At 44.0% G+C, this 26,390-nt stretch overlaps 1 protein-coding gene across 2 annotated transcripts in view; it reads left to right on the top strand.

Moving 5' to 3' along the window:
- The window catches only part of CLEC19A (C-type lectin domain containing 19A), a 38,888-nt gene extending 21,399 nt beyond the window's left edge, over positions 1-17,489 (top strand). The window contains exons 4-6 of one of the 2 annotated variants that reach the window (XM_017874396.1): positions 1,144-1,276; positions 2,916-3,015; positions 17,222-17,489. In XM_017874396.1, coding sequence (XP_017729885.1) covers positions 1,144-1,276; positions 2,916-2,995 — 213 coding nt within the window. In that variant the 3' untranslated portion in view covers positions 2,996-3,015; positions 17,222-17,489. Of the gene's footprint in view, positions 1-1,143; positions 1,277-2,915; positions 4,873-17,221 lie in introns of those variants that run through there. The other variant, XM_017874397.1, reaches the window with a different exon arrangement.
- Positions 17,490-26,390: the final 8,901 nt, after the last annotated feature.

Here is a 26,390-nt window from a genome sequence, read left to right as displayed (position 1 = left end):
GGCCGGAACACATAGAGAAGTTATAATTTTAAAAAACACTAAAATGTCCATTTATAATAGCAATTCTAAAATTGGATTATAACTACATTAAATGAGAGTTAAAGAAACTTGTATTAAAAGACCTAATAACAATAATAACAAAAAATACAGGAAAATTGCTTTTTTTCTTCTTTTCAGAGCTAGGCACCATGTGTCAGGCATTGTACTTCACATGCTTTAATTTGTTCAACCCTCACAACAACTCTCTAAAGGACATATTAATTCCACCATACATGCCCACATGTGGAAACTGGGGCTCAGAGAGGTTAAGTAACTTGCCCAGGTTGCAGAGCTAGACAGCGGGTGGACATAGGACCACAAGCTCTCGTCTCTCTCTCAGAAGTAGCATGCTGTTCCCATTACATTACGTGAGCTCTGTAATCATCAGTGCTTTGGGGATACTTTCCTTAAAACTTAAATAAATGGAGAAAGGGCTCTTGTTCCTGGACAAGTTGCAAAGACGTAGTTCTTTCCACAGTTAATTTGCACGTTTATTGCAACACCAATCAAATTTCCAACTGGACTTTTCTTGCAATTGGACAGAGCAGTTCCACCTCAGGCAAGAAAAACACAGGCTATTTAGACAAAAAGAAGACAGATGGAGAGTGACTCCCACCCACTGGCAAAGTGTAGTAGTTAGGGGTCTTGGGTACTTGACTCAGATAGACCTGGGTTTGATTCCCAGCACTAATACTTTATTTGCTGTATGAATTTGGATAGACCGATCTGAGTCTCAGTTTTCCTATCTGTAAAATGGGGCTGATGATGCCTGCTTTTCAGAATGGTGAGGATAAAATGAGTAAAGTGCCTGGCATGGCACATAATAAGCCCTCAACAAATGGCAGCTAGTAATAGTAGTAGTAATAGCAGTAGTATCAGATTGGTAGCAGTAGTATCAGATTGGTAGCAGTAGTATCAGATTGGTAGCAGTAGTATCAGATTGGTAGCAGTAGTATCAGATAGCAGTAGCCTCAGTGAGGACATCTGTGCAGAGGTGTTAAAAGTTGAGTTGCTGAGATGTCTGAGCTGGAGCTGGCTGGCTCAAATGCCTGATCTTCTTCTCCTTGGCTTGCTTCTTTGACTCTCTGTGTCTAACCCTCCCAGGAAGGGCAGTTCGAATGGACTGATGGTTCATCGTATGACTACAGCTACTGGGATGGCAGCCAGCCAGATGATGGTGTCCACGCGGACCCAGAAGAAGAGGACTGCGTGCAGATATGGTACAGGCCTACCAGTGGTGGGTACCCCTGAGACCAAGGCTCTTGCAGGGGTGCCTGGGAGGCATCACAGGTGGGGAGGGCAGAGAAGCGCCTTGGGGGAGGAGGAGCACCTGATGGCCTGAGACTGGCAAATTGTTCAGCACCTTGGAGACCAGTTGAGGTCACCAGGGTGTTGGGGGCATGGCCATTCTCCACAGTGGATATGCTTTAAACAACATTAAATGGGGTTTGGTTGACACCTAGAACCAAGTTGGATGAAAAGACATTATAAATAGAAGCATGGGGGGAAAAAAGACTTGCATAGAGAGTAGTCAAGGGGTGGTGCTTCCATGTCAGCTCACCAACACACCAAAGTGCAAGCCTCTTCCCCAGGCTTATGCTACTGAATATTAGAAGCAAGCCACACCTGGGGTGGCATGAAGGTGTACTTAGTGACAAGAGTATAGACCTGGATTCAAATTCTGGCCTCGTTGCTTTCTAGCTCTGTGTCCTTGCAGAGAATTACTTATCCTCTCTGAGATTTTTTCTTCTTCTATAAAATAGGCTTAATAATTTGTCCTACCGGGGCCGGGCGCGGTGGCTCAAGCCTGTAATCCCACCACTTTGGGAGGCTGAGACGGGCGGATCACGAGGTCAGGAGATCGAGACCATCCTGGCTAACACGGTGAAACCCCGTCTCTACTAAAAAAATACAAAAAAACTAGCCGGGCGAGGTGGCGGCGCCTGTAGTCCCAGCTACTCGGGAGGCTGAGGCAGGAGAATGGTGTAAACCTGGGAGGCGGAGCTTGCAGTGAGTTGAGATCCGGCCACTGCACTCCAGCCCGGGCGACACAGCGAGATTCCGTCTCGAAAAAAAAAAATAATAATTTGTCCTACCTACAGGACTGCTGTGTAGATTAAAGGAGGCACAGTTGATATAGCACTGTGGCAAGAGCATAGACTTGGGGGTTGGCTGCCCTTGTGTGAACCCCCGCTCCACCCTTAATGTGTAGCCCAAAGAGAATGCCTTAACCTCTTGGTTCCTCAGATTCTTCGTCTTCAAAATGTGGCTAATGATACTTAACTCACAGGTTAATGTGAATAAAAAAAGAAGATAGTGTTCATAGAATAGCTGCCATGCTCAGTATTCAGTATTAGCAATCACCAGCATCATCATGAATCATCACTTTCACACCAATCTTAATAGAAACAATATTCCCATTTTGCTGATGAGGAAAATGAGGCTCAGAGAAGTTCAGCAACTTGTTCAAGGTCACACAGCAAGCTAAGTAGTAGAGCTGGGTTTCAAACCTAGATCTACAGAACTCCAGACCCAGATGCTTAATTGTTATTCCCTCTTTGCTCTTTTTTCTTTTCCTAATTAGGGGAGGGAGGTAGAGAACAGCTTATTTTCCTGGGAGCCCTCCTGGAGCCTGGTAGCCAGAGCTGGGCCAAGCCTCTGGCTGAAGTTCGTCCTCCCATCCAAGGTGACAAGCCAGGATCAGCTTTATGCAAGAGTAAGGCTGGACACCAGGCTTGTCAAGTATCAGCAAGAAAGGGCTGCCAGTGTAGACACGAGGCCTACTGGAGAGGGCTTTTACTTCAGAGGAGTGGTGGGATTACTTTTATCTTGGCGGATGGATTTTCATCCAGATTCTCTGCTTCTTTCCCTCACAGCTCTGAGATCATGGAATGATAATACCTGCAGCCGGAAGTTCCCCTTTGTCTGCAAAATCCCATCTCTGACCATTCATTGATCCTGTCTCGTCCTACTGGTGTGAGTTCAACTCCAGTATCACCTTGTAGCTGTACCCAGTGTAGAACTGACATTGAATACATGTAAAACAAACATGGGAGGTTAATCTCTTGGACAGAGATTTTAAACAAGCAGATCTTCATTATACAGGGTGGTCACTTGGCCAAGTGACGGGAAAGCCAGCTCAAATTGGCTTAATTAATTTTTTTAAGTTTTTTTTTTTTTTTTTAATTGACCCAAGTAACAAAAATCCAGGGGTTGTTCTGATTCCGAGCTGAATCTCACTGGCCTGGCTCAGGTCACATGCCCACCCTGAAGCAATCACTTTGGCATATGCTAAGTGACTAGCTTCTGCTTAGCTGCACATCTTTGGAAAAAATGGGGTGGGAGTCACATCATCAGAGGGGCTGGGAGTGGGGGAAAGTAGGAGGGGGTGTTGGTCAAAGGATACAAACTTTTGGAAACAAGATTAATAAGTTTGGGAGACTTACTGTACAGCGTGGTGACTATAGTTAATAATAATGTATTGTATTCCTGAAATCTGCTAAGAGACTTTTTTTTTTTTTTTTTTTTGAGACAGGGTCTCACTCAGTTGCCCAGGCTGAAGTGCAGTGATGCAATCACAGCTCACTGCAGCCTCAACCTCCCGGGCTCAGGTGATCTTCCCACCTCCAGTCCCTGGAGTAGCTGGGACTACAGGGCGCTATAGGCGCGTGCCATCACATCTGGCTAACTTTTGTATTTTTTTTTAAATAGAGACGAGGTTTCATCATGTCGTCAAAGCTGGTTTCAAACTCCTGGGCACAAAGGATCCACCCACCTCTGCCTCCCAAAGTGTTGGGATTACAGGCATGAGCCACTGTGCCCAGCCAAGAATATATCTTAAATATTCCCACCACCACATGGGCTCAAAGATGAGGCTGGTTCTTCAAAGGAAAACAAAAATATTACCAAACTCATAAATTGCTGGTGGGAATGTAAAATAGTGAAGCCACTGCAGAAAAGTTTGTCAGTTCCTCAAAAAGTTAAACATAGAATTCCATCTGATCCAGCAATTCCACTCCTAGATCTAGACCTGACAGAATTGGAAACAGGTATTTAAATATAAGTGGTCAGCCGGGCATAGTGGCTCATGCCTGTAATCCCAGCACTTTGGGAGGCTGAGGAGGGAGCATCACTTAAGCCCAGGAGTTGAAGACCAGCCTGGGCAGCATAGTAAGACCCCATCTCCATAAGAATTTTTTTTTTTTAATTAGCCAAGCATGGTAAGGCACATCTGTAGTCCCAGCTGTTTGGGAGGCTAAGATGGGAAATCACTTGAGCCTGGCATATCCAGGCTGCAATGAACCATGATTGTGCAACTGCACTCCAGCCTGGGTGACAGAGCAAGACCCTGTCTCAAAAAACAAAAACCAAAAAATATGATCACAGCAGCATTGTTGATAAAAACAAAAAAAAAAAATGAAGACAACCCAAGTGTTTACCAACAGATGAATGACTAAACAAATGTGGTCTATTCATAGGGTGGAATATTATTCAAGCATGAAAAGGAGGGAAGTAACCATAGATAGTACAACCTGAATGAACCTGAAAAACATTATGCTGCCAATCACAAAAGACCACATGTTGTATGATTCCATATATATGAAATATCCAGAATAGGCAACTCTGTAGAGACAGAAAGTGGATTAGTGGTTGCCAGGGGATGTGCGGAGGGGGCATAGAAAGTGAGTGCTAATAGGTATGGGATTTCTTTGTGGGGTGACAAAAATTCTCTGCAATTAGACAGTGGTAATGACTGCACAATATTGTAAATGTACAAGAAGCCACTGAACTGTACATTTTTAAATAATAGTTAAAATGATAAATTTTACATTATATGAATTATTTTATTTTATTTTTTGGAGACAGGGTCTCACTCTGTTGCCCTGTCTAGAGTGCAGTGATGCAATCACCTGTCACTGCAGCCTCGACCTCTCAACTCAAGTGATCCTCCTGCCTCGGCCTCCCAAGTAGCTGGGACTACAAGAGCACACCACCTCTCCCAACTAGGTTTTTGTATTTTTTTTGTAGAGACAGGGCTTCCCCATGTTGCCCAAGCTGGTGTCAAACTCCTGAGCTCAAGTGATCTGCCTGCCTCAGCCTCCCAAAGTGCTAGGACTACAGGTGTGAGCCACTATGCCTGGCCCATTACATGAATTTTATCTCAATTTTTAAAAATGTTACCAGAAGAAAGAATGCATGCCAGTCAGGAAAAACAACAGATATTTATTAGCAGAAAGAACACTGAACAGAGAGGCAGGAGGCCTCAGTTCCACTTCCAATTCTGTGAGCCTTGTTTCTGCTTTGGTATGGACTGAGGTTGCGGAGAACCTAAAAATCTGGGCCCTCCAGGACCGAAAAGGAAGCACAGAGAGATTAAAATACACACACAAAACAAATCAGTTGGCATTTGGTAAATTGTGCGGCTTCTCAGATTTTTGCAGGAATATTCTTCTGAAAAGGATGTTAAAATGGGACTTTCCTATTGCTTCAGAATTGGTCCTGGGACCTACAGCTGAAAGCAACAGGTACTAATTACCTCTCATTCTGAAGAGAACAATGAACACATGAGACCATTCGACTACCCTTAGAGCTTATGTAATGGTTTGCAGACCTGGCCTTACCATAATCAACCACATGAGTAGAGAAAGACAAACAGTGGGATCCTTGGCCTTGTGGGGAACACAGCGCCCACAGTGAAAAGGGTTTTTACCTTTTCTTCCTATGAAAGTAGGAGGGGTTGCTTTCTCTCCATCTATGGTGTCAAGTGAGCAGAGCTTTAAGAAATTGCTCATACAGATTGGGGTGCCTGTAAGAAAGATGCACTGGCTTCTCACTCCCCAGCAAAACGCAGGCTATGCTGTTAAAAATTCTGCCCTCCCCAGTACTACACTGGAGAGGAACTGGGTCAGAGACTTCTCAAGAATGCCTAATGCACCCAGACATGGTGGCTCATGCCTGTAATCCCAATACTTTGGGAGGCCAACACAGGAGGATCATTTGAACCCAAGAGTACGAGGTCATTCTAAGCGACATAGTGAGACCCCACCTCTAAACAGAAAATAAAAATTAGCCAGGTGTGATGGCATACACCTGTAGTCCCAGCTACTCTAGAGGCTGAGGTGGGAGGATTGCTTTACCCCAGGAGGTCTAGGCTGTAGTGAGCTGTGATCATGCCACTGCATTCTATCCCGGGTGACAGAGTGAGATCCTATCTCATTTTTTTTTTTTAAAAAAGGATGCTTTGGCCGGGGCGCGTGGCTCAAGCCTGTAATCCCAGCACTTTGGGAGGCCAAGAAGGCGGATCACAAAGGTCAGGAGTGATCGAGACCATCCTGGCTACCCGGTGAAACCCTCGTCTCTACTTAAAAAATGCAAAAAACTATACCGTCGCGTGGCTACCTTCTAATGGTGGCGCGGCGCCTGTGTAGTCCCAGCTACTCGGAGTCGCGCCTGAGGCCCCAGAGAGAATGGCCGTAAACCCAGGGAGCGGACGTCTTGAGCTGAGCTGAGATCTTGGGCCATGTACTCCAGCGCTGGGCGACAGAGCGAAACTCCGTTCAAAAAAAAAAAAAAAAAAAAAAACAGGATGCTTTATGCATTTGTCCCTCAGAATTTAGCAGTGTAAGGAGGAAAACTTCCTCTATCCTCTTATGTTCCTTTCTGGAGGCCTGTGAATCAAACTGTCAAAAGACAGATTAACAGAAGAAAAGGCATAAGAGTTGTATAGATGTTTTTACATGGAGAGGGACTTCATAGAAAAGAAGTGAAAACCTAAAGAGGTGGTTAGACTTGGGGGCTTATCTACCATTTTAACAAAGGGGGTAAGTCGTGGAGAAGTGACCAGACAAAGGGAAAGAGGGTTGGCTTTCTAGAGGCAGCAAATTGTGGGAAGGTGACTAGGAAATGGATGGTAGATTAAGATTGTTTAATAAGGTTTGTTATGTAGACTCAAGTGATCTCCAGGGTCATTCACCTCTTCCTGGTACAGGAGAGGGGACCACCTTTACAAATGGAAATTTATGTTACATTTACAAAGGGAAATTTATGCTCTGCTTTTAGGCAAATGTGGAGTCCTAATTAGGGAAAAGAAGTCAGGCTGGTAGGACCAAGGGAAAGCAAAAAGAGAAAGCTGATGAACTATAAGTCTGCCTTTCCTCATGGTCCAGGACACAGCTTTCCTGCACAAAAAAGCTCACAATCTTCCTGCACCCAGCACTCACCAGACACCGGCAAGTTAGCTCACTGCAACCCTGGCATTATCAGTGCTGCACGTAGCACTCTTCAGCATAAGCACCATTCTATAGCATCCCCAGCAAGCCTTCGTTTCCTTGCAGACAGCCCCTTCTCTGCTGTGCTGCCCATTGCAACCTTGCAACATACTTTCTTTTTTTTTTTTTTTTTTTTTGAGACGGAGTCTCGCTCTGTCGCCCAAGCTGGAGTGCAGTGGCCGGATCTCAGCTCACTGCAAGCTCCGCCTCCCGGGTTCACGCCATTCTCCTGCCTCAGCCTCCCGAGTAGCTGGGACTACAGGCGCCCGCCAGGTCGCCCAGCTAGTTTTTTGTATTTTAGTAGAGACAGGGTTTCACCATGTTAGCCAGGATGGTCTTGATCTCCTGACCTCGTGATCCGCCCGTCTCGGCCTCCCAAAGTGCTGGGATTACAGGCTTGAGCCACCGCGCCCAGCCTAATACTTTCATAGTTTCTCTAATAAATCTGCCTTTCTTTACCTACAATTGTCTTGGTAAATTCTTCTTACCCCTGCACCACTGGCCCCAGATAGTTGCCAATCACCTGTGACAGCAATAGGGAGAGGACAGAGAGCTCTTCTTTTGTTTGCCATTTATTTTTATTTTTTGTAGAGATGAAGTCTCACTATGTTGCCCAGGCTGTTATCAAACTTCCAGCCTCAAGGGATTCTCTCGCCTTGGCCTCACAGAGTGCTGGGATTACAGGTGCGAGCCACTGCACCTAGCCTGGCATTTCTTGATTGTCTTTAACTCAAAACAGTCCTGAGGCCAAAGTGGCATATTTTGGGATATCATATTCTGATCCCTCTTAGGGGCATTCATGAACAGATTCTGATGCCTACTGAGACCTCAAGTTAGGAAGCTTCTTGTAATTTCCCAAAGCAGAGAGGGGAAAGAGGCAGTGGCAAGTGGGCCTGGAAAGAAAAGGATGGACACATGAGCCTGGATGGTTCAGAAAAGGACGTTAGTGGCTCTCCCTGGCTCCACGAGAAGAAGCAGAGAAGTTAGAGTTGCTGCTCTGTGCCTCAGCTGCCCTATCTGTAAAATGAAGACAGTAAGTACATAACTCATCAAGGTCAGAATTCAATGAAATAATATATGTGGAGGCTTTGAACAATGCCTGCACATAGAGCTATGTAAGTTAGGTATTATTCTTACTGTATTGGTTGGCAAGCGCTACAAAAGTGCCATAGAACAAGCCACCCCAAAACTCAGTGGCTGAAAACAACCATTGTTTATTATAACACATGCATCTCTGTGGGTCAGCTGGGATTTGGATGACCTATGCTGGGCTCTTCTGGGCAGCTCTGCGACTCATTGCAAATCTCAAGGAGAGCCAGGGTGCCTCTGCTTCACCATGTGTCAGGGGTGCCAATCTCGGTCTTGGGCTGGCATTACGAATTGCCTTAATTAGAAGGTTAACTGCCTTTGAAGTTCAGCAATCTGAGTTCTGAGCTTGTGTTGTGCTAGACCCCTAATGACTCCAACAGGGGTGGCACCATGTCCGAAAGGCCAAAGAAGAGACCCAGAGCCAGTGAAGGAAGCATAGCCTTTATTGTGACTTACGTACAGGGTGGTCTAGAAGTGTCAAGCTGAACAGGAAAAACACTACCACCATCCTTGAAGGGGGATCTGGGTGGTGCATCTCCATGTTACCACATCCGGAATAAGAAAGACATGGATTCAGATGCCACCACTGACACTTATTGTGTGAGCTCATGGAAGTGGCTTAAGCTCTCTGAGTTTTGGTTTCCTCTGTAAAATGGAGACACAGTCCCTTCCAGCCCTGACTGTGATTTATCTGGCAGCTTTGGGACATGAGGAGCTCTGCATAGGTGACTTTTTCAGAAAACCAAAATTTATTCCTTGAGCATTACAAATATCTCTATTTTTACGTTTTGGATGGAAATATTTCTAAACCATGTTACGCATCTCCCTGCCTCCTTAAACAGAAGGTCTTCAAGGAGATTCACCTTTTCTTGATTCAGGGTAATATGCGCTGCATCCGCGTCAGGCATTTTTGTCTTCTGTCATATCTGGGTGCCACTGTGCCAGTCTCTGACAGCCCACAGGACTCACAGCCTTTCCTAGATTGTGGCTTCTGGGCCGCTGGGGGCAGGCAAGCTAGGCAACCAAGCCTGAGAACAATCCCAGACAGAGAGAGAGAGAGGGACGAGGAGAGGGGAAGAAGGAGGAGGAGGGGAAAAAGGGAGAAGAAGGAGGAGGGGATGGGTGGAGGGGGAGGAGGAGAGGAGAGGAAGAAGAGAAGGGGAAGAAGGGAGAGGAAGGAGGAGAAGGTGAGGGGAGCGGGGAGGAGAAGGGGAAGGAAGGAGGAAGGGTTGGGGGGAAGGGGGAAAAGGAGGAGGGGAAGCGGAGAGGGGAGGAGGGGAGGAGGGAAAGGAGAGAAGGGAGGAGAAGGGAGGGGGAGAAGGGAGGGGAGGAGAGAGAAAATAGATGATAGGTGACAGATTAATAGTAAATGATAGATAAAAGATGGATGGATAAATGAAGATGATAGATATTGTTAGAGATAGGTGATAGGTAGATAATAGTCTATAGGATATGGTAGCAATGTATCTGTCTATATATCATATCTATATGATAGTCCTTGGATAGTCATATATGGATAGATAATAGTCTCTCCCTTAGGGAAAATAGATGGATAGGCAGGTGATCATGACTATAAATATACGTCACCTATACAACCATTGTAAACAAAGCATAGGACCACATTGTGTGGATGCATCGAAGTATTTAACTATTCTTGTATTGTTAGCTATTTAGATCGCATCTAATGTTTCACTGTTACAAATAACACAGTGATAGGCATCTCTGTACACAAATTCAGTTATATTCTCCGGGATATATTCCTAGAAGTGGCATTGGTAGTTCAAAATGTATGCACATTTTAAAACTAGAATTATTTTTTATTATAAAAATAATGCAGGTGGCATTTGGAGGTAATGAATATGTTTATCACCTTGATTGTGGTAATGGCATCATGGGTATATGGATGTGTCCAAACTCATCAAATTGTATATGCCCTCAACACTTGGTTTTTAAAATATACAATTATACCTCAATAAACCTGATTTTTAAAAATGCATGTGGACTACAAAAAAAGGGAGGGCTGTGTGTGTGTGTGTGTGTGTGTGTGTGTCTTCTACAATCCCACCAGCCAGAGATAACCACTACTGACCACAGTAGTGAACCGTTTTCCGGCCACGTATACTGTGGTGGCCATGAGAATGCACCATGCAGACCTCCTACTACCAGGGGCATGATTGACTGAGGGCCCCAGGTTTTGTGTTTGAAATTCATCACTTCATTTGCATTCCCAGATAATGACTGAGCGACATGGAGTAGTAAGGCAGAAATATTCCTGGGAGACACAAGATTCCTTTGGTGGTGAACTTGGCTGAAGGAGGCCCCAGTAGGCCTGCTGGACTTGCCTTAGACTGCAGGATGATCCAGGATGTCTCCACCCTCTCCCTCACAGGGCATCACACTTGCATCATAGTCTGACTATAATAGGGAACATTATGTCGTTTATGTTCATAAACTCCCACAGAATTACACTCTATATTTCTATAAATGCATGTGTCTGTAAATAGAGATTTAAAGGCCTGGAAAGATACACATGAAACTGATAGCAGAGAGGACTTCAGGGATTGGGGGAAATGGCCCCAAAGTAGAATTTTAGATTTGTCTGTAATGCTTGATTTTTTTTTAACGATGATCATATATTCTTGTATTACTTGTGCAGCTAAAAATACCGAGCTATTTTTAAAATGAAACATATTTCAATCCAATTCTCTCTTATAACCTTTAGGGCTAGGTTTGACTTGGCCACAAACCCAGGACCAGCTGCAGTGGATTGGGACAAAACATGGACATGTCTAGCATAATTATTGCCAAAACGCTTTCAAGAAGCGATGCCAATGTACACCCTAATCTAGGCAAAGATGACAAAAATAATAACATTCATTGCCAGTTCTGGTTTTAATTGATGATACTTTGGTTGTTACTGAAGATGAGCAATTTTTCCCATGGCATTTTGGCCATCTTCTGGATGTGGTAGGGAGAGGATGCCAATTTTTCCACGTGCTCCTGAGCTGGGAAATGCCCACCTCCCACAGCCTAGGGACCATTTAATTAATGCCTGCCCCACCCCCTCTAGAACCGAACAATAACCAGACGTTCAGTGAACTCCGCCTCCACAGAAACCTATACTTTACCCCGCACCCACCGGAGTCATCACTATTTGCTTTACAACAGAAGGAATCCACCAGTCACATGGGCCTGTCAAAGCCAACCCTTCTGGGGTGCATTGGTCTGCATTAATAACACCACAGATCCGCAAGGGCGAGTCTCCAGCTGCGCTATAAGCATGGATGCCAGGAAGAGATAGGGAGAAGCCCTGCAGGAGCCCTCAGAGACTCCATATACCCCACACTCTTCCACGTAGGCCTTGGCAGCTTGATGTGAGCTGGTACCTCCTTGACAAGCCTTGCTGTGCCTCATCTACCACCAGTGTTATTAACTCATTACCTTTCATCCATGCGGGCCAGACCACTGCCAGCCCCGGCCATTGGCCCGCACCCTCACCCTCTATGGGCTGTCTCACGAGGAAGGTGTTGCAAAAAAGGTTGCACTACAACCCGGTCCTGCTGGGAGAGTCCTTTCCTGCTCTGGGCTCCGCTATAAGCTGACAACCCTTCATGCTTCCTGGAAGATGTGCTGGAGCAGCATCCCTAGGTGTAGAATTTGCTGCCTCCAGCACCCAGAGAGGCCTGCCAGTCATTGTGCTTCTTTCTTTGCCAAAACCCTGTTTCTACAAAAAAACTAATAATAACAAAAATTAGCCAAGCATGGTGGTGTGGCTCTGTAGTCCCAGCTACTTGGAGACTGAGGTGCAAGGATATCTTGAGCCCTGGACAAGGGGGTGGAGGGTACAATGGGTTGTGATTGTGCCCATTGCACTCCAGCCTGGGTGACAAAGTGAGATCTTGTTGTCTCAAAAAAAAAAAAAAAAAAAAGAAAGAAAAAAGAAAAAAAATCTGAAATACCAGTTCAAATGTCTGTAAATAAAGCCTTATTGGGTTACAACTACACTTTAGCTGTATTCCAATAAGATTACAAGACATGATAATTTGTCTTTTACTTTGGAGTAGATGTACCAGCATTCTCCTGATTCTTGGACTCCTAAAAAAGTTTTTGGGTTTTGTTAGTTTGTTTTTAGTTGAGACAGGATCTCACTCTGGCACCCAGGCTGGAGTGCAGTGGCATTATCATAACTCATTGCAGCCTCGACTTCCTGGGCTCAAGCAGTCCTCCAACCTCAGTCTCCCAAGTAACTGGGACTATAGGCATGCACCACCACATCCAATTTTTTCTTTCTTTCTTGCTCTCTCTCTCTCTCACTCTCTCTTTCCTTCCTTCCTCCCTCCCTCCTTTCTTTCTTTACTTTCCTTCTTTCTGTCTTTCCTCCCTTCCTCCCTTCCTTTCTCCTTTTCTCTCTTTCTCTCTTTCTTTCTTTCTTTTTCTTGAGACAAGGTCTCTTGTGTTGCCCAGTCTAGTCTCGAACTCTCAGTCTCAAGTGATTCTCCTGCTTTGGCCTCTCAAAATCCTGTATGCCAGGATTACAGGCATAAGCCACCATATCCAGCCCTAAAAAAAATGGTTTTTAGGAGTCTAAGAATCTTTTTGTTGTTGTTGTTTTGAGACAGAGTCTCGCCCTTTCGCCCAGGCTGGAGTGCAGTGGCACGATCTCAGCTCACTGCGACCTCCACCTCCCAGGTTCCAATGATTCTCCTGCCTCAGTCTCCCAAGTAGCTGGGATTACAGGTGACCACCACTACGCCTGGCTAATTTTTGTATCTTTTTTTTTCAGTAGAGACGGTTTCACCATGTTGGCCAGGTTGGTCGCAAACTCCTGACCTCAAATTATTCGCTCGCCTTGGCCTCCCAAAGTGTTGGGATTATAGGCGTGAGCCACCAGGCCTGGTCCAGGAATCTATGAAATTTATTCTAGTAATAATAGAATGGTAGGAGAAAAATGGTAGGCACCAGAATTTCTCCTGAGGACAGAACTGCGTTTATTTAGGAAAACATCTTGATACTGCACTTAATGCGAGGAGAAGAGCCAAGGGAACAAAAGAGGCGGCCAAACTGCATATTCAAAAAGAACTGGAATTTGGGAGAGAAGTGAACGGAGAAGCTAGCTCACAAGGATTTCTGTGATGTGCATCCAAGTATAATTGTCAGAAGGTTAAAAAATAACTGTCATACAAATACATGGTGAACATGTATCAAAGACTTATTTAACCCATTAATGAAGGAACCAGCAGGAGGGTAAACTGGTTCAGAGAAAGGAAAACCAATGCACACGCTGCACACATTTACACACACACCCATGCACATACATTTAGTGGGACCAAGAAAGGTGGAATGAATGTCTGAATTAAATACAAAACTGGTTAGTCGTCTACAGAACAATAAAACCTTTAGGCTAATCCACCATCTGCTTTTGTATGGCCCATGAACTAAGAATTTTTTTAAACAGTTGACAAAAGACCAGTATTTTGCAGCACATGAAAATGATACGGTGCCAGGTGTAGTGGCTATGCCTGTAATCCCGGCACTTTGAGCCCAGGAGTTCAAGATCAGCCTGGGCAACATGGCAAAAACATGTCTCTACAGAAAAAAAAAAAAAATTAGCCGAGCATGGTGGCATGGCCCTGGAGTTCCAGCTATTTGGAAGCTGAGCTGGAAGGATAGTTTGAGCCCTCTACAAGAAGGTAGGGGCTTCAGTGAGTTGTGATTGTACCACCGCACTCCGCCTGGGTGACAAAGTGAGACCTTGTTGTCAAAAAAAAGAAAAAGATAAAAAAGGAAAGAAAATAATATGAAATACCAGTTCCAATGTTCATAAATAAAGTCTTACTGGAATACAGCCACACTCATTCATTTATGTGTTTTCTGTGGTTGCTTTCACATTGTAATGGCAGAGTTGATGGCAACAGAGGTGATATGGCCCACAAAGCCTAAAATATATATTATCTGTCTCCTTACTCAAAAAGTTTGCTGGTCTCTGTTCTAGGATAATGACATGTCAATCATCTTTGAGGTTATTGTCTTCTCTACTGGACAGAAATTAGTTGCACCCCTACAGGACAAAACTCTTTTGCAACCTCAATTTTCTACAGCTTAACATCTAATGTTATAGAATCCGGGCGCTAATCAATAATAAAATCAACATGACATCCTCTAGAGAATCAGAAAACCCTTAGGCAGACAGTTTTCTAATTTGATTTGGAAGTTACACAGCTATCTTTTTACTTTATTCCAAACTTTCAGATAATTGGTCTTCACACTTGAAACCAAAAGATCAGTAATACAGACTCCATGGTCTACAATTTGTGATCTAGAAGGCCACTTCCTCCCCAGGACTTCTCTGAATTAAAGATCTGAAAGCCCTTTTAAGAAATTAGAATGTTCTCACTGAGCAGAGGACAATCAGGTCTGTTGAAAACCGGAGGGACCGCAGAAAGAAGGTGGCTTGAAGGTTGAAATGTGTGAGCCTAGATGCATGGTGCCACCCTCAACAGGTGGCTAGGGCCAATGGCTGACTGGTGTGGAGGTACAAGAGCTCTGTTCTCTTGCCTCAAATCACAATAAACTCTGGGGTATAATTTAGACTCTAGAGCTCACCATGGCATCAGGTTGAGGGTAGATTTCCCTTTCTTACTTAACTTATTCCCAGGCTTTCTTGCTTCTCTTCTTTCCATACAAATTTCTCCGGTGAGCCCTCCCTGAATACGTCACATACATCTTTGTCTTAGACTCTGCTTTTAGGAAATGTGAGCTCAGAGAGCAGGAATTCCTGAGCATCTGGGAACCGTACCTGTTAAGTGCTGGTCTGGGGGTTCTGAGTAGATGATAACGACTCTCCATCCCTCTATGAACATGTATTTATGTTTCCCAAATGTCAAATTCTAACATGTCTATCTCATAAATTCAAAATATCCCCAAGCCCCTTAGACGTTTCTGTATTGATAAGATATAGGAAAGACGGGAAGCAAAGGTGGGGTGTGCTATGGCACCCTATGGTGACTTCACCCTCATGATCCCATCTTAGAAATATGTGGCTAAGAGATAGAAGGCAGGGGCTAGACACAGGAGAAATATGAACTGGCATAAATATTCCAATGGGATGAAATCCCAACATTAGCACTTGGACTTTGGGGTCCAGCCTCCTGGGAACAAATTGTGAAACTCCCTGGGTGGGCAATGACTCTGTGATGTATTGATAAACCTAAGATCCAGAGTAACCCACAGTTAAACATAAAAACCCACCTACCTCAGGGCTGGTGAGGTGGGGGCTGGAGGTGATGGCTAAGGAGTACAGGGCTCTCTATGTGGGAGCATCTCCACAGGCTGCTTGGACCTCCTCACAGCATGGTTGCTAGATTCCAAGAGATAGGAAGTAAATGCTGGGAATCAGTTTCTTTCTTTCTTTCTTTTTCTTTCTTTCTTTCTTTCTGTCTTTCCTTCTTTGTTTCTCCTCTCTTTCTCTCTCTTTCTTTTTTCTTTCTTTCCTTCTTTCTTTCTTTCTCTCTTTCTCTTTCTTCTGTCTCTCTTTTTCTCTTTCTTTCCTCTTTCTCTCTTTCTCTTCTTTCTCTCCCTTCCTTCCTTCCTTCCTTCTTTCCTCTCTTTCTTTCTCTTTCTTTCTTTCTCTTTCTCTCTCTTTCTCTTTCTCCTTCTTTCTTTCTTTCTTTCTTTCTTTCTTTCTTTCTTTCTTTCTTTCTTTCTTTCTTTCTTTCTTTCTTTCTTTCTTTCTTTTGTACAGGGTCTCACTATGTTGCCCAGGCAGGCCTTGAACTCCTGGCCTCAAGCAATCCTCCCACCTCTGCTTCTCTAAGTGCTGGGACTATAAGCATGGGCTGCTGCATTCCACAGCTGTGAGTTTCCTGAGGTCTGGGCCTGGAAACTAGCATGGAGTCACTTCTGCCATATTCTTCTAGTCAGGTGGTCATAGAACCCAGATTCTAAAGAAGGGAACATAGTCCCCCCTCTCTCTCTCAATGGGAGGTGTGCCAAACAATTTGGGAGCCATGTTTGAAAACAGTCACATGGCATAAACACGGACAAGGAGAAATGAGTGGGTTCTAACAGAGGTCCTGGCTGGGTGCAGTGGCTCATGCTCGTAATCTCAGCATTTTGGGAGGTCAAGGTGGGCGGATCTCTTGTGTCTAGGAGTTCAAGACCAGCCTGGGCAACATAGCAAGACCCCATCTCTACAAAAAATGAAAATAAAAAATTATCCGGGCATGGTGGCATGCATCTGTAGGCTAGCTACTCAGGAGGTCAAGACAGAAAGATCAGTTGAGCCCAGGAATTTGAGGCTGCACTGAGCTATGACTGTACCACTTGTACTTCAGCTTGTGTGACAGAGCGAGAGCCCCATCTCTAAATAAATAAATAAAGAGAGGTCCTAATTCAGCTTATCAGTCCCATGTAAACTAGAGAGAAAACAGCAGAAAATGTATGGGTGAGACCTCTAGTGATGGTTAATTTTTTGTCAGTTTGGCTAGGCCACAGTATTCGGATATTTTATCAAATACATGTGGATGTTGTTGTGTAGTTTTTACATGAGATTAACCTTTATATCAGTAGATTTTGAGTAAAGCAATTACCTTCCTAGGATGGTTAATTTTATGTGTCAATTTGACTGGACCATAGGGTGCCCGGATATTTGGCCAAATATCATTCAGGGTGTGTGTCTCTGAGATGAAACTCACATTTGAATCAGTAGACAGTAAAGCAGATTGCCCTTTCTAATGAGGGTGGCCTCATCCAGTCAACCGAATGCCCAACTAGAACAAAAAGGTTGACCCTCCCCTAAATAAGAGAGAATTCTTCTTGCTTGACAGCCTTTGAACTGGAACATCAGCTTTTCTCCTGCCTTTGGACTCAAACTGAAACATCAGTTCTTTCTGGGACGCAAGCCTGTCAACCTTCAGACTGGAACTATACCAGCAGCTCTCCTGGATCTCAAGTCTTCATATTCAGGCAGGAAATATACCATCGGCTTTCCTGGGTCTCCAGCTTGCCCACCCACCCTGCAGATCTTAGGACTTGCCAATCTCCATAATCATGTGAGCCAATTCCTTATAGTAAGTGTATCTCTTCTCTCTCTCTCTCTCTCTCTCTCTCTCTCTCTCTCTCTCTCTCTCTCTTTCTCTCTCTCTGTGTGTGTGTGTGCATCCCACATCCTATTGGTTTGTGGGTGGGCCTTATCTAATCTATTCAAAACCTTAAGAAAAAGACTGATCTCCCCCAAGCAAAAGGGAACTCCACCAACAGACTTTGAACTGCAGCATCAATTCTTCCCTGGGTCTCCTGCCTGCCTACCCTGCAGATTTTGGACTTGCCAGCCCCTCTACCTGAGTGTGTGCCAATTCCTTAAAATAAAAATGTTTAAATATTTATTTATTCATTTATTTAGTGCACATCCTGTTGGTTCTGTTGCTCCAGAGGATCCTGACTAACAAGCCTTTCAATGAGGAGTGACTCTGGCCATTAGTCATCATGGCCTCATCAGTGACTTGTTATCTGGCCAAAGTAGCAGCTCATCTGCTAGAAGAATAAATAGAAAGGGGTGAGCAAAGAGTCAGGCAGAAAGCCCACCCCCCTTAAAGGAGAAGGCTTTAGAGGGTCCAACGCGGGTGATGAGACCCTTCAGACTGCCCTTCAGATTCTTCCACCCACCCAGCAACGTCAAGGGCATCATGGACCCAGAGGTCTGTCTCAATGTTGTCCTCCCAATGTGACAGCCTGTACAGCCACTGCAAAGTAGGACACAGAATTACAGGAGGAAGTGGATGTGCTGGGATTCCTTAACCTTGTCTTTGGGGCTGTTGACTGATCAAGGAAAGAGAGAACCTCAGAGCACAGCAGAAGGAGGGCAGGGCTAGGAATCAGAAAGCCCTAGTACTTGCAGGAGTTCCAACACTTACCATTTCTGTAAGTTGAGCCCATTACTCAACCTTCTGTCTATTCTTCAATAAAATGGGGATAACAGCATCTCCTCTGCCTATACCTGGACCAGAGTGCACACATTAATTGAGCTAACAGGTCTGAGAATCTGCACATCAGTCAGGGCTGCATTTCAGTCAAGAGAGGCAACACCAGCAGGAGATATATGTCCTAAAAGGTTTATATAGTCATTTGGCCCTACACAATGGTGGGAACTGGGGGCACAGCCCACACGAGGACGTTGCTTCTGTGTCTTGTGCTAGAACCTGACATCCATGGGACAGACAGGCAGGAAAGGATGATGGAAATGAAGTGGAGGATCGCAAGGACAAACGGGAACCTGAGAGACTGAGCTGGAACTAAGAGGACAGGCCAGAACTCACATAGGTCTTTCACTGCCTCCAAGTCTCCAGCATCAATGATGGGAGAATCCTGCAGCAGTAGCTGGTGCTCTTCTTTGTGCAGTTTAACATGCATCTGAGCCAGGAGTGGAGAGAATGGACAGGAACTGTGGGCCTAGCTGCTTCCCCAGTCAACCAGGTGAACCAGAAGATAAGGGACAATGTGTGTGAGTTGCATGGCCCCCTGCAGGCTCCGGCCTCCCCAGCACAGAAAGCAACATGGTTGCTGCCCCACATCCACCTTCTGAATCTTACTCAAAATGTCCCTGTGGCTCATGTCAACCTGGAACTCTGCACGGAAGTGAGTTCTGAGAAATGCAGTTCAATTTTCGCTAAGCTGGCACAATACAAATCCATCACAATTTGTCACATCCAAATTACTAGGACAATAAAAGGGGAGAAAAAAAATCCAAAAAGCTTCTTTCCAGCAGAGCTCATTTAACTGGAAGCATATTGGGGCCATGAAATAGCTTGGTGTCAAGCCAGACCCCTATTGACTCTAATAGGTTTGGCACCATGTCCACCAGGCCAAAGGAGATACTCAGAGTCAGTGAATAAGACACAGGGTTCATTGGGGACTTAAATACCGAGCAGTCCAGGAGTGGCAGGCTGGACAGGAGGGCCACTACCATTTGTAAAAAGCATGCAGTTTATATACCAGTTTTCACTGAGCATCCTCCACCTAGCAACCTCCACCTAGCAATCTCCATTTAACCCAAAACAAAGGGCCTCGATCCCCCAGACAGTCTGCATTCCAAGGGATAAGCCAGAAATTCAGATGCCCTTCATGGATAAGGACTGAATCTTCAAATTAGCGACTCCCAGATTCCTTAGCTCAGAAATCCAAACACACATTCTTCTTAAACCATAGGATCATTCTCAGTGTATGCTTGAGTTTTCGCTGTCAGATGGGTCTGTCATTCACTTGGTTACGGACGATTCTCTGTAGAGTGGAGGTAATAATATTACCCTAATAAAATTCCACACAAGTGACTTTTGTTTTTCCCCATGCAGTTGTTGAAGCACTTTGGAAAACCCAAGGCCTACACTTTCTTCATTTCTTCTATTAAAAATAATTAAGAGGCTGGGGCCGGTGGCTCATGCCTGTAATCCCAGCACTTTGGAAGGCCAAGGCAGGTGGATCGCTCGAGGTCAGGAGTTTGAGACCAGCCTGGCCAACCTGGCAAAACCCTGTCTCTACCAAAAATACAAGAATTAGCTGGGTGTGGTGGTGTGCACCTGTAATCCCAGCTACTCAGGAGGCTGAGGCAGGAGAATCATTTGAACACAAGTGGCAGAGGTTGCAGTGAGCTGAGAGTGCACCACTGCACTTCAGCCTGGACAACAGAGTGAGACCCTGTCTCAAATAATAATGATAATAATAATAATATCATAAGGAATATTATTCAGCTATAAAAGGGAATGGAGTTCTGATGCATGCTACAACACAGATGAAGCTTGAAAACATTATGTGAAGTGAAGTAAGCCAAACACAAAAGGATAAATATAGCACAATTCTACCGAGAAGAGGTACCCAAAATAGGCAAATTCATAGAGACCAAAAGCAGACTAGAAGGGCTAGGGGGAGGTGGGAATGGGGAGCTAGTGTTTAACCAGTGAAGAGTTTCTGTTAAGATGGATGCAAGAGCTCTGGAAATGGTCCGGGAGTGGTGGCTCACACCTGTAATCCCAGCAGTTTGGGAGGCCAAGGCGGGAGGATCACCTGAGGTCAGGAGCTCAAGACCAGCCTGGCCAACACGGTGAAACCCTGTATCTACTAAAAGTACAAAAATTAGCCGGGCATGGTGGCATATGCCTGTGATCCCAGCTACTCGGGAGGCTGAGGCAGGAGAATCACTTGAACCGGGAGATGGACGTTGTAGTGAGCCGAGATCGAACCACTGCACTCCAGCCTGGGTGACAAAGTGAGACTCTGTCAAAAAAAAAAAAAAAAAAAAAAAAAGCCACCAAGAAGCAGAAAGAGAGAAACACTTCTGGAAATGGATAGTGGTGATGGTTGCACAACATTGTGAGTGTGATTCATGCCCCGAATGGTACACTTAAAAAATGGCTAAGGTGCTCACTTCAGCAGCACACATACTAACACTGGAATGATATAGAGAAGATTAGCATGGCCTCTAAAAAATGTAATAATAAGAAAAAAATGGCTAAGCTTGGAGGAATGCTGAGAAGATTGTCAAAGGGTACAAAATCTCAGACAGGAGTAGTATATATTGTTTTGAGTTCTATTGCACAGTGAAGTGAATATAATTAATAATGAAGTATTGTACATTTCAAAACTGCCAAGAGAGTAAATTTCAAATGCTGTCACCACAAAAACATGTCTATATGGAGAGAGAGAGAGAGAGAAAGAGATGAGGTCTTTCTTTGTTGTCCAGGCTGGTCTTGAACTCCTGGTCTCAGGCAATTCCCCTACCTCAAATTACAAGCATGAGCCACCACACTACACCTCCAGATATTTTTTCATCTTGCAAAACTAAAGCTCTGTGTTCATTAAACAATAACTCTCTATTCCCTCCCCCCACAACCTTCTCCCCATCCAACCAGCATTCTACTTTATCTCTATGAATTTGACTATTCTGGGTATCTCATATAAGTGGAATCACAGTATTTGCCTTTTTGTGACTGGCTCGTTTACAGCCACTTTGCTCTCTTTTGGTTACTATTTGCATTGAATATCTTTTTCATTCTTTCACTTTTTCATCCTTTCACTTTCAACCTATTTGTATCCCTAGATCTAAAGTATCTTGTAGACAGCATATAGTTGGATGTTGTTTTTTCAATCAATTCATTCTGCCAATCACTGTCTTTAGATTGGAGAATTTAATTCATTTAAATTTAAAGTAATTACTGAGGGACTCAGTTTTTGTCATTTTGCTATTTGCTTTCTATACACCTTAAGCTTTTTTGTCCCTCATTTCCTGTGCGCCTGTCTTCTTTTGTGTTTAGTTGATATTTTTGCAGTGACATGTTTTAATTCCCTTCTCATTTCCTTTTATGTATAAATGTATACTGCACAGCTATTTTCCTTGTGGTTACCATGGGGATTACATTTAACATCCTAATGTTTTAACACTCCGATCTGAATTTAAACCAGCATGACTTCAACAAGGTACAAAAACTCTGCTTCTATCAGCAATGTCTCCATCCCTGTTTAGTTATTAACGTTGCAAAGTTGCATCTTTATACATTGTGTATCCAAAACCAAAAACTAATAATTTCTTATGCATTAATCTTTTAAATAGTGTAGAAAACAAAATGTACACTAATACAAACCAAAGTTATGATAATACAAGCTTTTATAATTACCCATGTATTTATTTTTACTTAGATCTTTATTTCCTCATACAGCTTTATATTACTGTCTAGTGTTCTTCCATTTCAAACTGCAGGACTTCTTTTAGCATTTCTTGCAGGGCAGGTCTAGTGGTAATGAACTTCCTCAGTTCATTTTTGTTCATTTGGGGATGTCTTAATTTCTCTTTTACTTTGGGAGGACAGTTTTGCCAGATACAGAATTCTTGGTTCACAGTTTTTTATTTGTTTGTTTGTTTGTTTTTTCAGTACTTTGACTATATCAGTCCACTGCCTTCTTGCCCTCAAAGTTTCTAGTAAGAAATCTGCTGATAATCTTATCGAGGATCCCTTATATGTGACAAGTTTCTTCTCTCTTGTTATTTTCAAGATTTTTTTCATTATCTTTAGCTTTCAACAGTTTTATTATAATGTGTTTTGGTATGAGTCTCTTTGAGTTTATCCTATTGGAGTTTACTGAACTTCTTGGATGTTTATATTTATGTCTTTTATCATTTGGGGAAATTCTCAGCCATTATTTCTAAAAAAAAAAACAAAAACAAAAAACAAAAAACCTCCCTGCCCCTTTCTCTCTCTTTTCTTGTGGGACCCCCCAGGGTTGAGGAGAGCATACGAAAAGAAAAGGGCCCTTTAAATCCCCTGGAAGTTGCTTCAGCCAGAGGGGGAAGAGCTTGCAATAGCATAGGGAGGTGGGCAACAAGGGCTACCCACCATGTGTTTCCACTTTCATAATCAGGAGCAGCAATCACAATCAGAACAAAGACCCCCAATTTTTTAAAGACAAGGCTCCTTTTGTTCACCCTGGCTCCCTTGTACCCTGCAAGCTGCTATAGGAACATGTACACAGTCGCCTGCCACCATGCTGAGGATAGGTAACTGTTATCTTGCTACCAGCTGAAATTGATTGAAATTAACCACAGTTTACCATCCAAGCCTTCTCTTGGAAGTTGCAGTCCTTCAAATAGATAGATACCAGTGTTATAAAAGAGTTACATCAAATATATATATATATTGGCCTCCAAAAGTGCTGGCATTGCAAGTGTGAGCCATTGCGCCCAGCCAAAAATAGTTACATCAAATAGATTCTGCCAGTGCAATTGTTATTGAGGCAGGGAGATGAATTCCTGGTGCTTCCTGCTCTGCCATCTTCCCAGAATCCTCCTCTAATTATTTTTAAATCCACTAAATCCACTAAATTTATTTCCCAACCCACTAATGGTTTGCAACCTGCAGCCTGAAAAATTACTGTACTAAACTATGCCAAATTGTCAGTACTTAAAAATTTTTTAAGCACCTACTATGAGCCAGCTGTGATATCTGACTGATGGTCTCAAGAGAAATGAGACAGGACGCCTGGCTTCAGAGATTTTGCATTCTAGGACAGGAGTGTGGAAGGGACAGAGAAAGAGATGACTCATCATTTGAGTATCTATTATATACCAAACTCTTTGCCAGGCATTTACACACCTGATGTCATTGATTTTCAGAACAATTCTATGAATTAGGTCAGTGTTCCTCAAACTCTTATGTGCATAAGAGTCACCCAGGGGGGATCTTGTGAAAATGCAGATTCTTGTTCAGCAGGTCTGGAGCAGGGCCTGAGAGCCTGCATTTCTTTTTTTTTTTTTTTTTTTGAGATGGAGTCTTGCTCTGTCGCCCAGGCTGGAGTGCAGTGGCCGGATCTCAGCTCACTGCAAGCTCTGCCTCCCGGGTTTAGGCTATTCTCCCGCCTCAGCCTCCCGAGTAGCTGGGACTACAGGCGCCCGCCACCTCGCCCGGCTAGTTTTTTTTGTATTTTTTAGTAGAGACGGGGTTTCACCGTATTAGCCAGGATGGTCTCCATCTCCTGACCTCGTGATCCACCCGTCTCGGCCTCCCAAAGTGCTGGGATTACAGGCTTGAGTCACCGCGCCCGGCCGAGAGCCTGCATTTCTAAGAAGTTCCCAGGTGATACCTATGTTGCTGATCTAGGGAACACATTTTTAGTGACTAGGAGTCATATGTTTTAAGACTTGTTTTTGTAATCCAGGTGCAGTGACACTCACCTGTAGTGCCAGCTACTCAGTAGGCTGAAGCAGGAAGATCTTGAGCCTAGAAGTTTGAGTCAAGCCTGGGCAACACAGAGAGACCCCCATCTCTTTAAAAAATATTTTTAATAAGAAAATGAAAATAAAACTATTTATTGACTCATTCCTATATACCAGGCACCATGTTCAGCACTCAGAATGTAATAATGAAGCCACGACTTGAATGCAGAGCTCTCTGATTTCAAACTTCATGCTCATATCCAAAGAGGTGGGAACAATTGTTCTCAATACACAGGAATACACAGGAATGGAAACAATAGTGATTGGCACTGGGAGGGAGGATAGAGGCCAGGTCAGGACCAGTCTCCAGGGCCAGGCTGGGGGACTGGTGGGCACTTTAGCTGTCATGGAGGGCATGATTTGATGCAGTCTGACTGGTGATCAGGGTAAGCTGATGCCACCCCTCTGAGTTCCTTGCAGCCAAAAAGCCTATGAGTCACACAGCAAGTCACTTCCAAGACATGCCCCATGAGGCAGCACTTTCCACAGTAGCCTTGAACTATTCGCTCTGTAGCTTCCAAATGAGTCTTTGGGGGAAGATTTGCCAAATAGCATAGTGGGTCCAACCCACCAAAAGCCTCCATAGCCTGTGATCTGTCAGTCTCAGATTCTTGCCCCTCAGCAAGACACTTGGCTTGACAATCAAAGCCACCATGGCCCTGAAATGCTCAAATATTTATTCCACTCACTGTTTGCAATTTGCTTTGTGTGATTTCTAAAGCTGGAGTGCTTCCAACCACAAGGAACAGCTTGGCAAGACCACTGGTGACAGCAAAGAGACTCAGTGCCCTTCAACACATACAAATGAGCACCAATCTTGTTCCATTTCCTGCAATAGGCATTAGGAGCATGGGGAGATTTGAAAATGTGAAACAGAGGCCCCAATGTCATTACATGGGCTGTGTATCCCTCTCTGCTCAGAAGTGGCTCAGAGAAAATCCAAATGGCCAGTAACCATGGCCAACTCCATAATAAGATACAGGGAACCAAAACGTCAGCAGAATGCCATGATTCTTCCTTCAGAAACGTAAAAGATAGAAGACATTTGGTGTTGGAGGTGTTGTAGTGAAATAGACACCTTCACATACTGTTATTGGGAAGGCTGATTTGAGAACTTTGGAAACAATTTGGGAGTTTTTGTTGGGAGTCTGGACATGTTCAATGGCTTTTGACCCAACAATTTTACTTCCAAGAGCCTATCACTAAAGAGACAAACAGAGGACTTGATGTAAGAATTGAGAGCTCTGTGTTCTGGGCACACATGCCTTGGAACTCTTACAGCAAGTTGTGAAGGAATCAGTAGCTTGTGCATAGTTCTCCATAGGGTATTGGACAGATCTAAAGAAATGTGCTTAAAGATATAGGTCATAAAGACCTTCCTGATAAAACAGATTGCAGTAAAGAAGTCAGCCAAAACCAAGACAGTGATGAGAGTGACCTCTGGTCGTCCTCACTGCTACACTGCCACCAGCGCCATGACAGTTTACAAATGTCATGGCAACATCAGGAGGTTACCCTACATGGGTTAAAAAGGGGAGGAACCCTCAGTTCTGGGAATTGCCCACCCCTCTCCCAGAAAATTCATGAATAACCTACCCCTTATTTAGCATATAATGAAGAAATAATCATAAAAATGGGTAACCAGCCCTCGGGACTGCTCTGCCTATGGACCAGCCATTCTCTTATTCCTTTACTTTCTTATTAAACTTGCTTTCACTTTAAAACAAAAGAAACAAAGAAACAAAAGAAAAGAAGAAAGAAAGAAAGAAAGAAAGAAAGAAAGAAAGAAAGAAAAGAAAGAAAGAGAGAGAGAGAGAAAGAAAGAAAGAAAGAAAGAAAGAAAGAAAGAAAGAAAGAAAGAAAGAAAGAAAGTACTTTCTACCTGTTTGATGATCCTTTTGCTCTCTCTCTCTTTTTTTTTTTTTTTTTTCTTACTGAGATGGGGCGTCACTGTGTTGTCCAGGCCAGTCTTGAACTCCTGGCCTTAAGCAATCTACCCTCTTCAGCATCCCAAAGTGCTGGGATTATAGGCCTGAGCCACCGTGCCCGGCCTCTGATCCTACTCTTGTGGCTGCCAGGCTGTTATAGCTCTAAAAACACTAGATTATATTCAGCCTCCTTCCTTGAGGAGCTCACAATCCAGTAGGGAAGAAACATGTTTACTTAAAATAACAGACTTGAGGTTGGGTGCTGTGAGGGAGGGACAGTACCAGGAACCAATCCTTACCAAGGGCCCACTG

The sequence above is a fragment of the Rhinopithecus bieti genome, unplaced genomic scaffold, assembly GCF_001698545.2.
Source record: "Rhinopithecus bieti isolate Rb0 unplaced genomic scaffold, ASM169854v2 scaffold_9209, whole genome shotgun sequence".
Lineage (NCBI taxonomy): Eukaryota > Metazoa > Chordata > Mammalia > Primates > Cercopithecidae > Rhinopithecus > Rhinopithecus bieti.
This window is presented reverse-complemented; position numbering and strand designations above follow the sequence as displayed.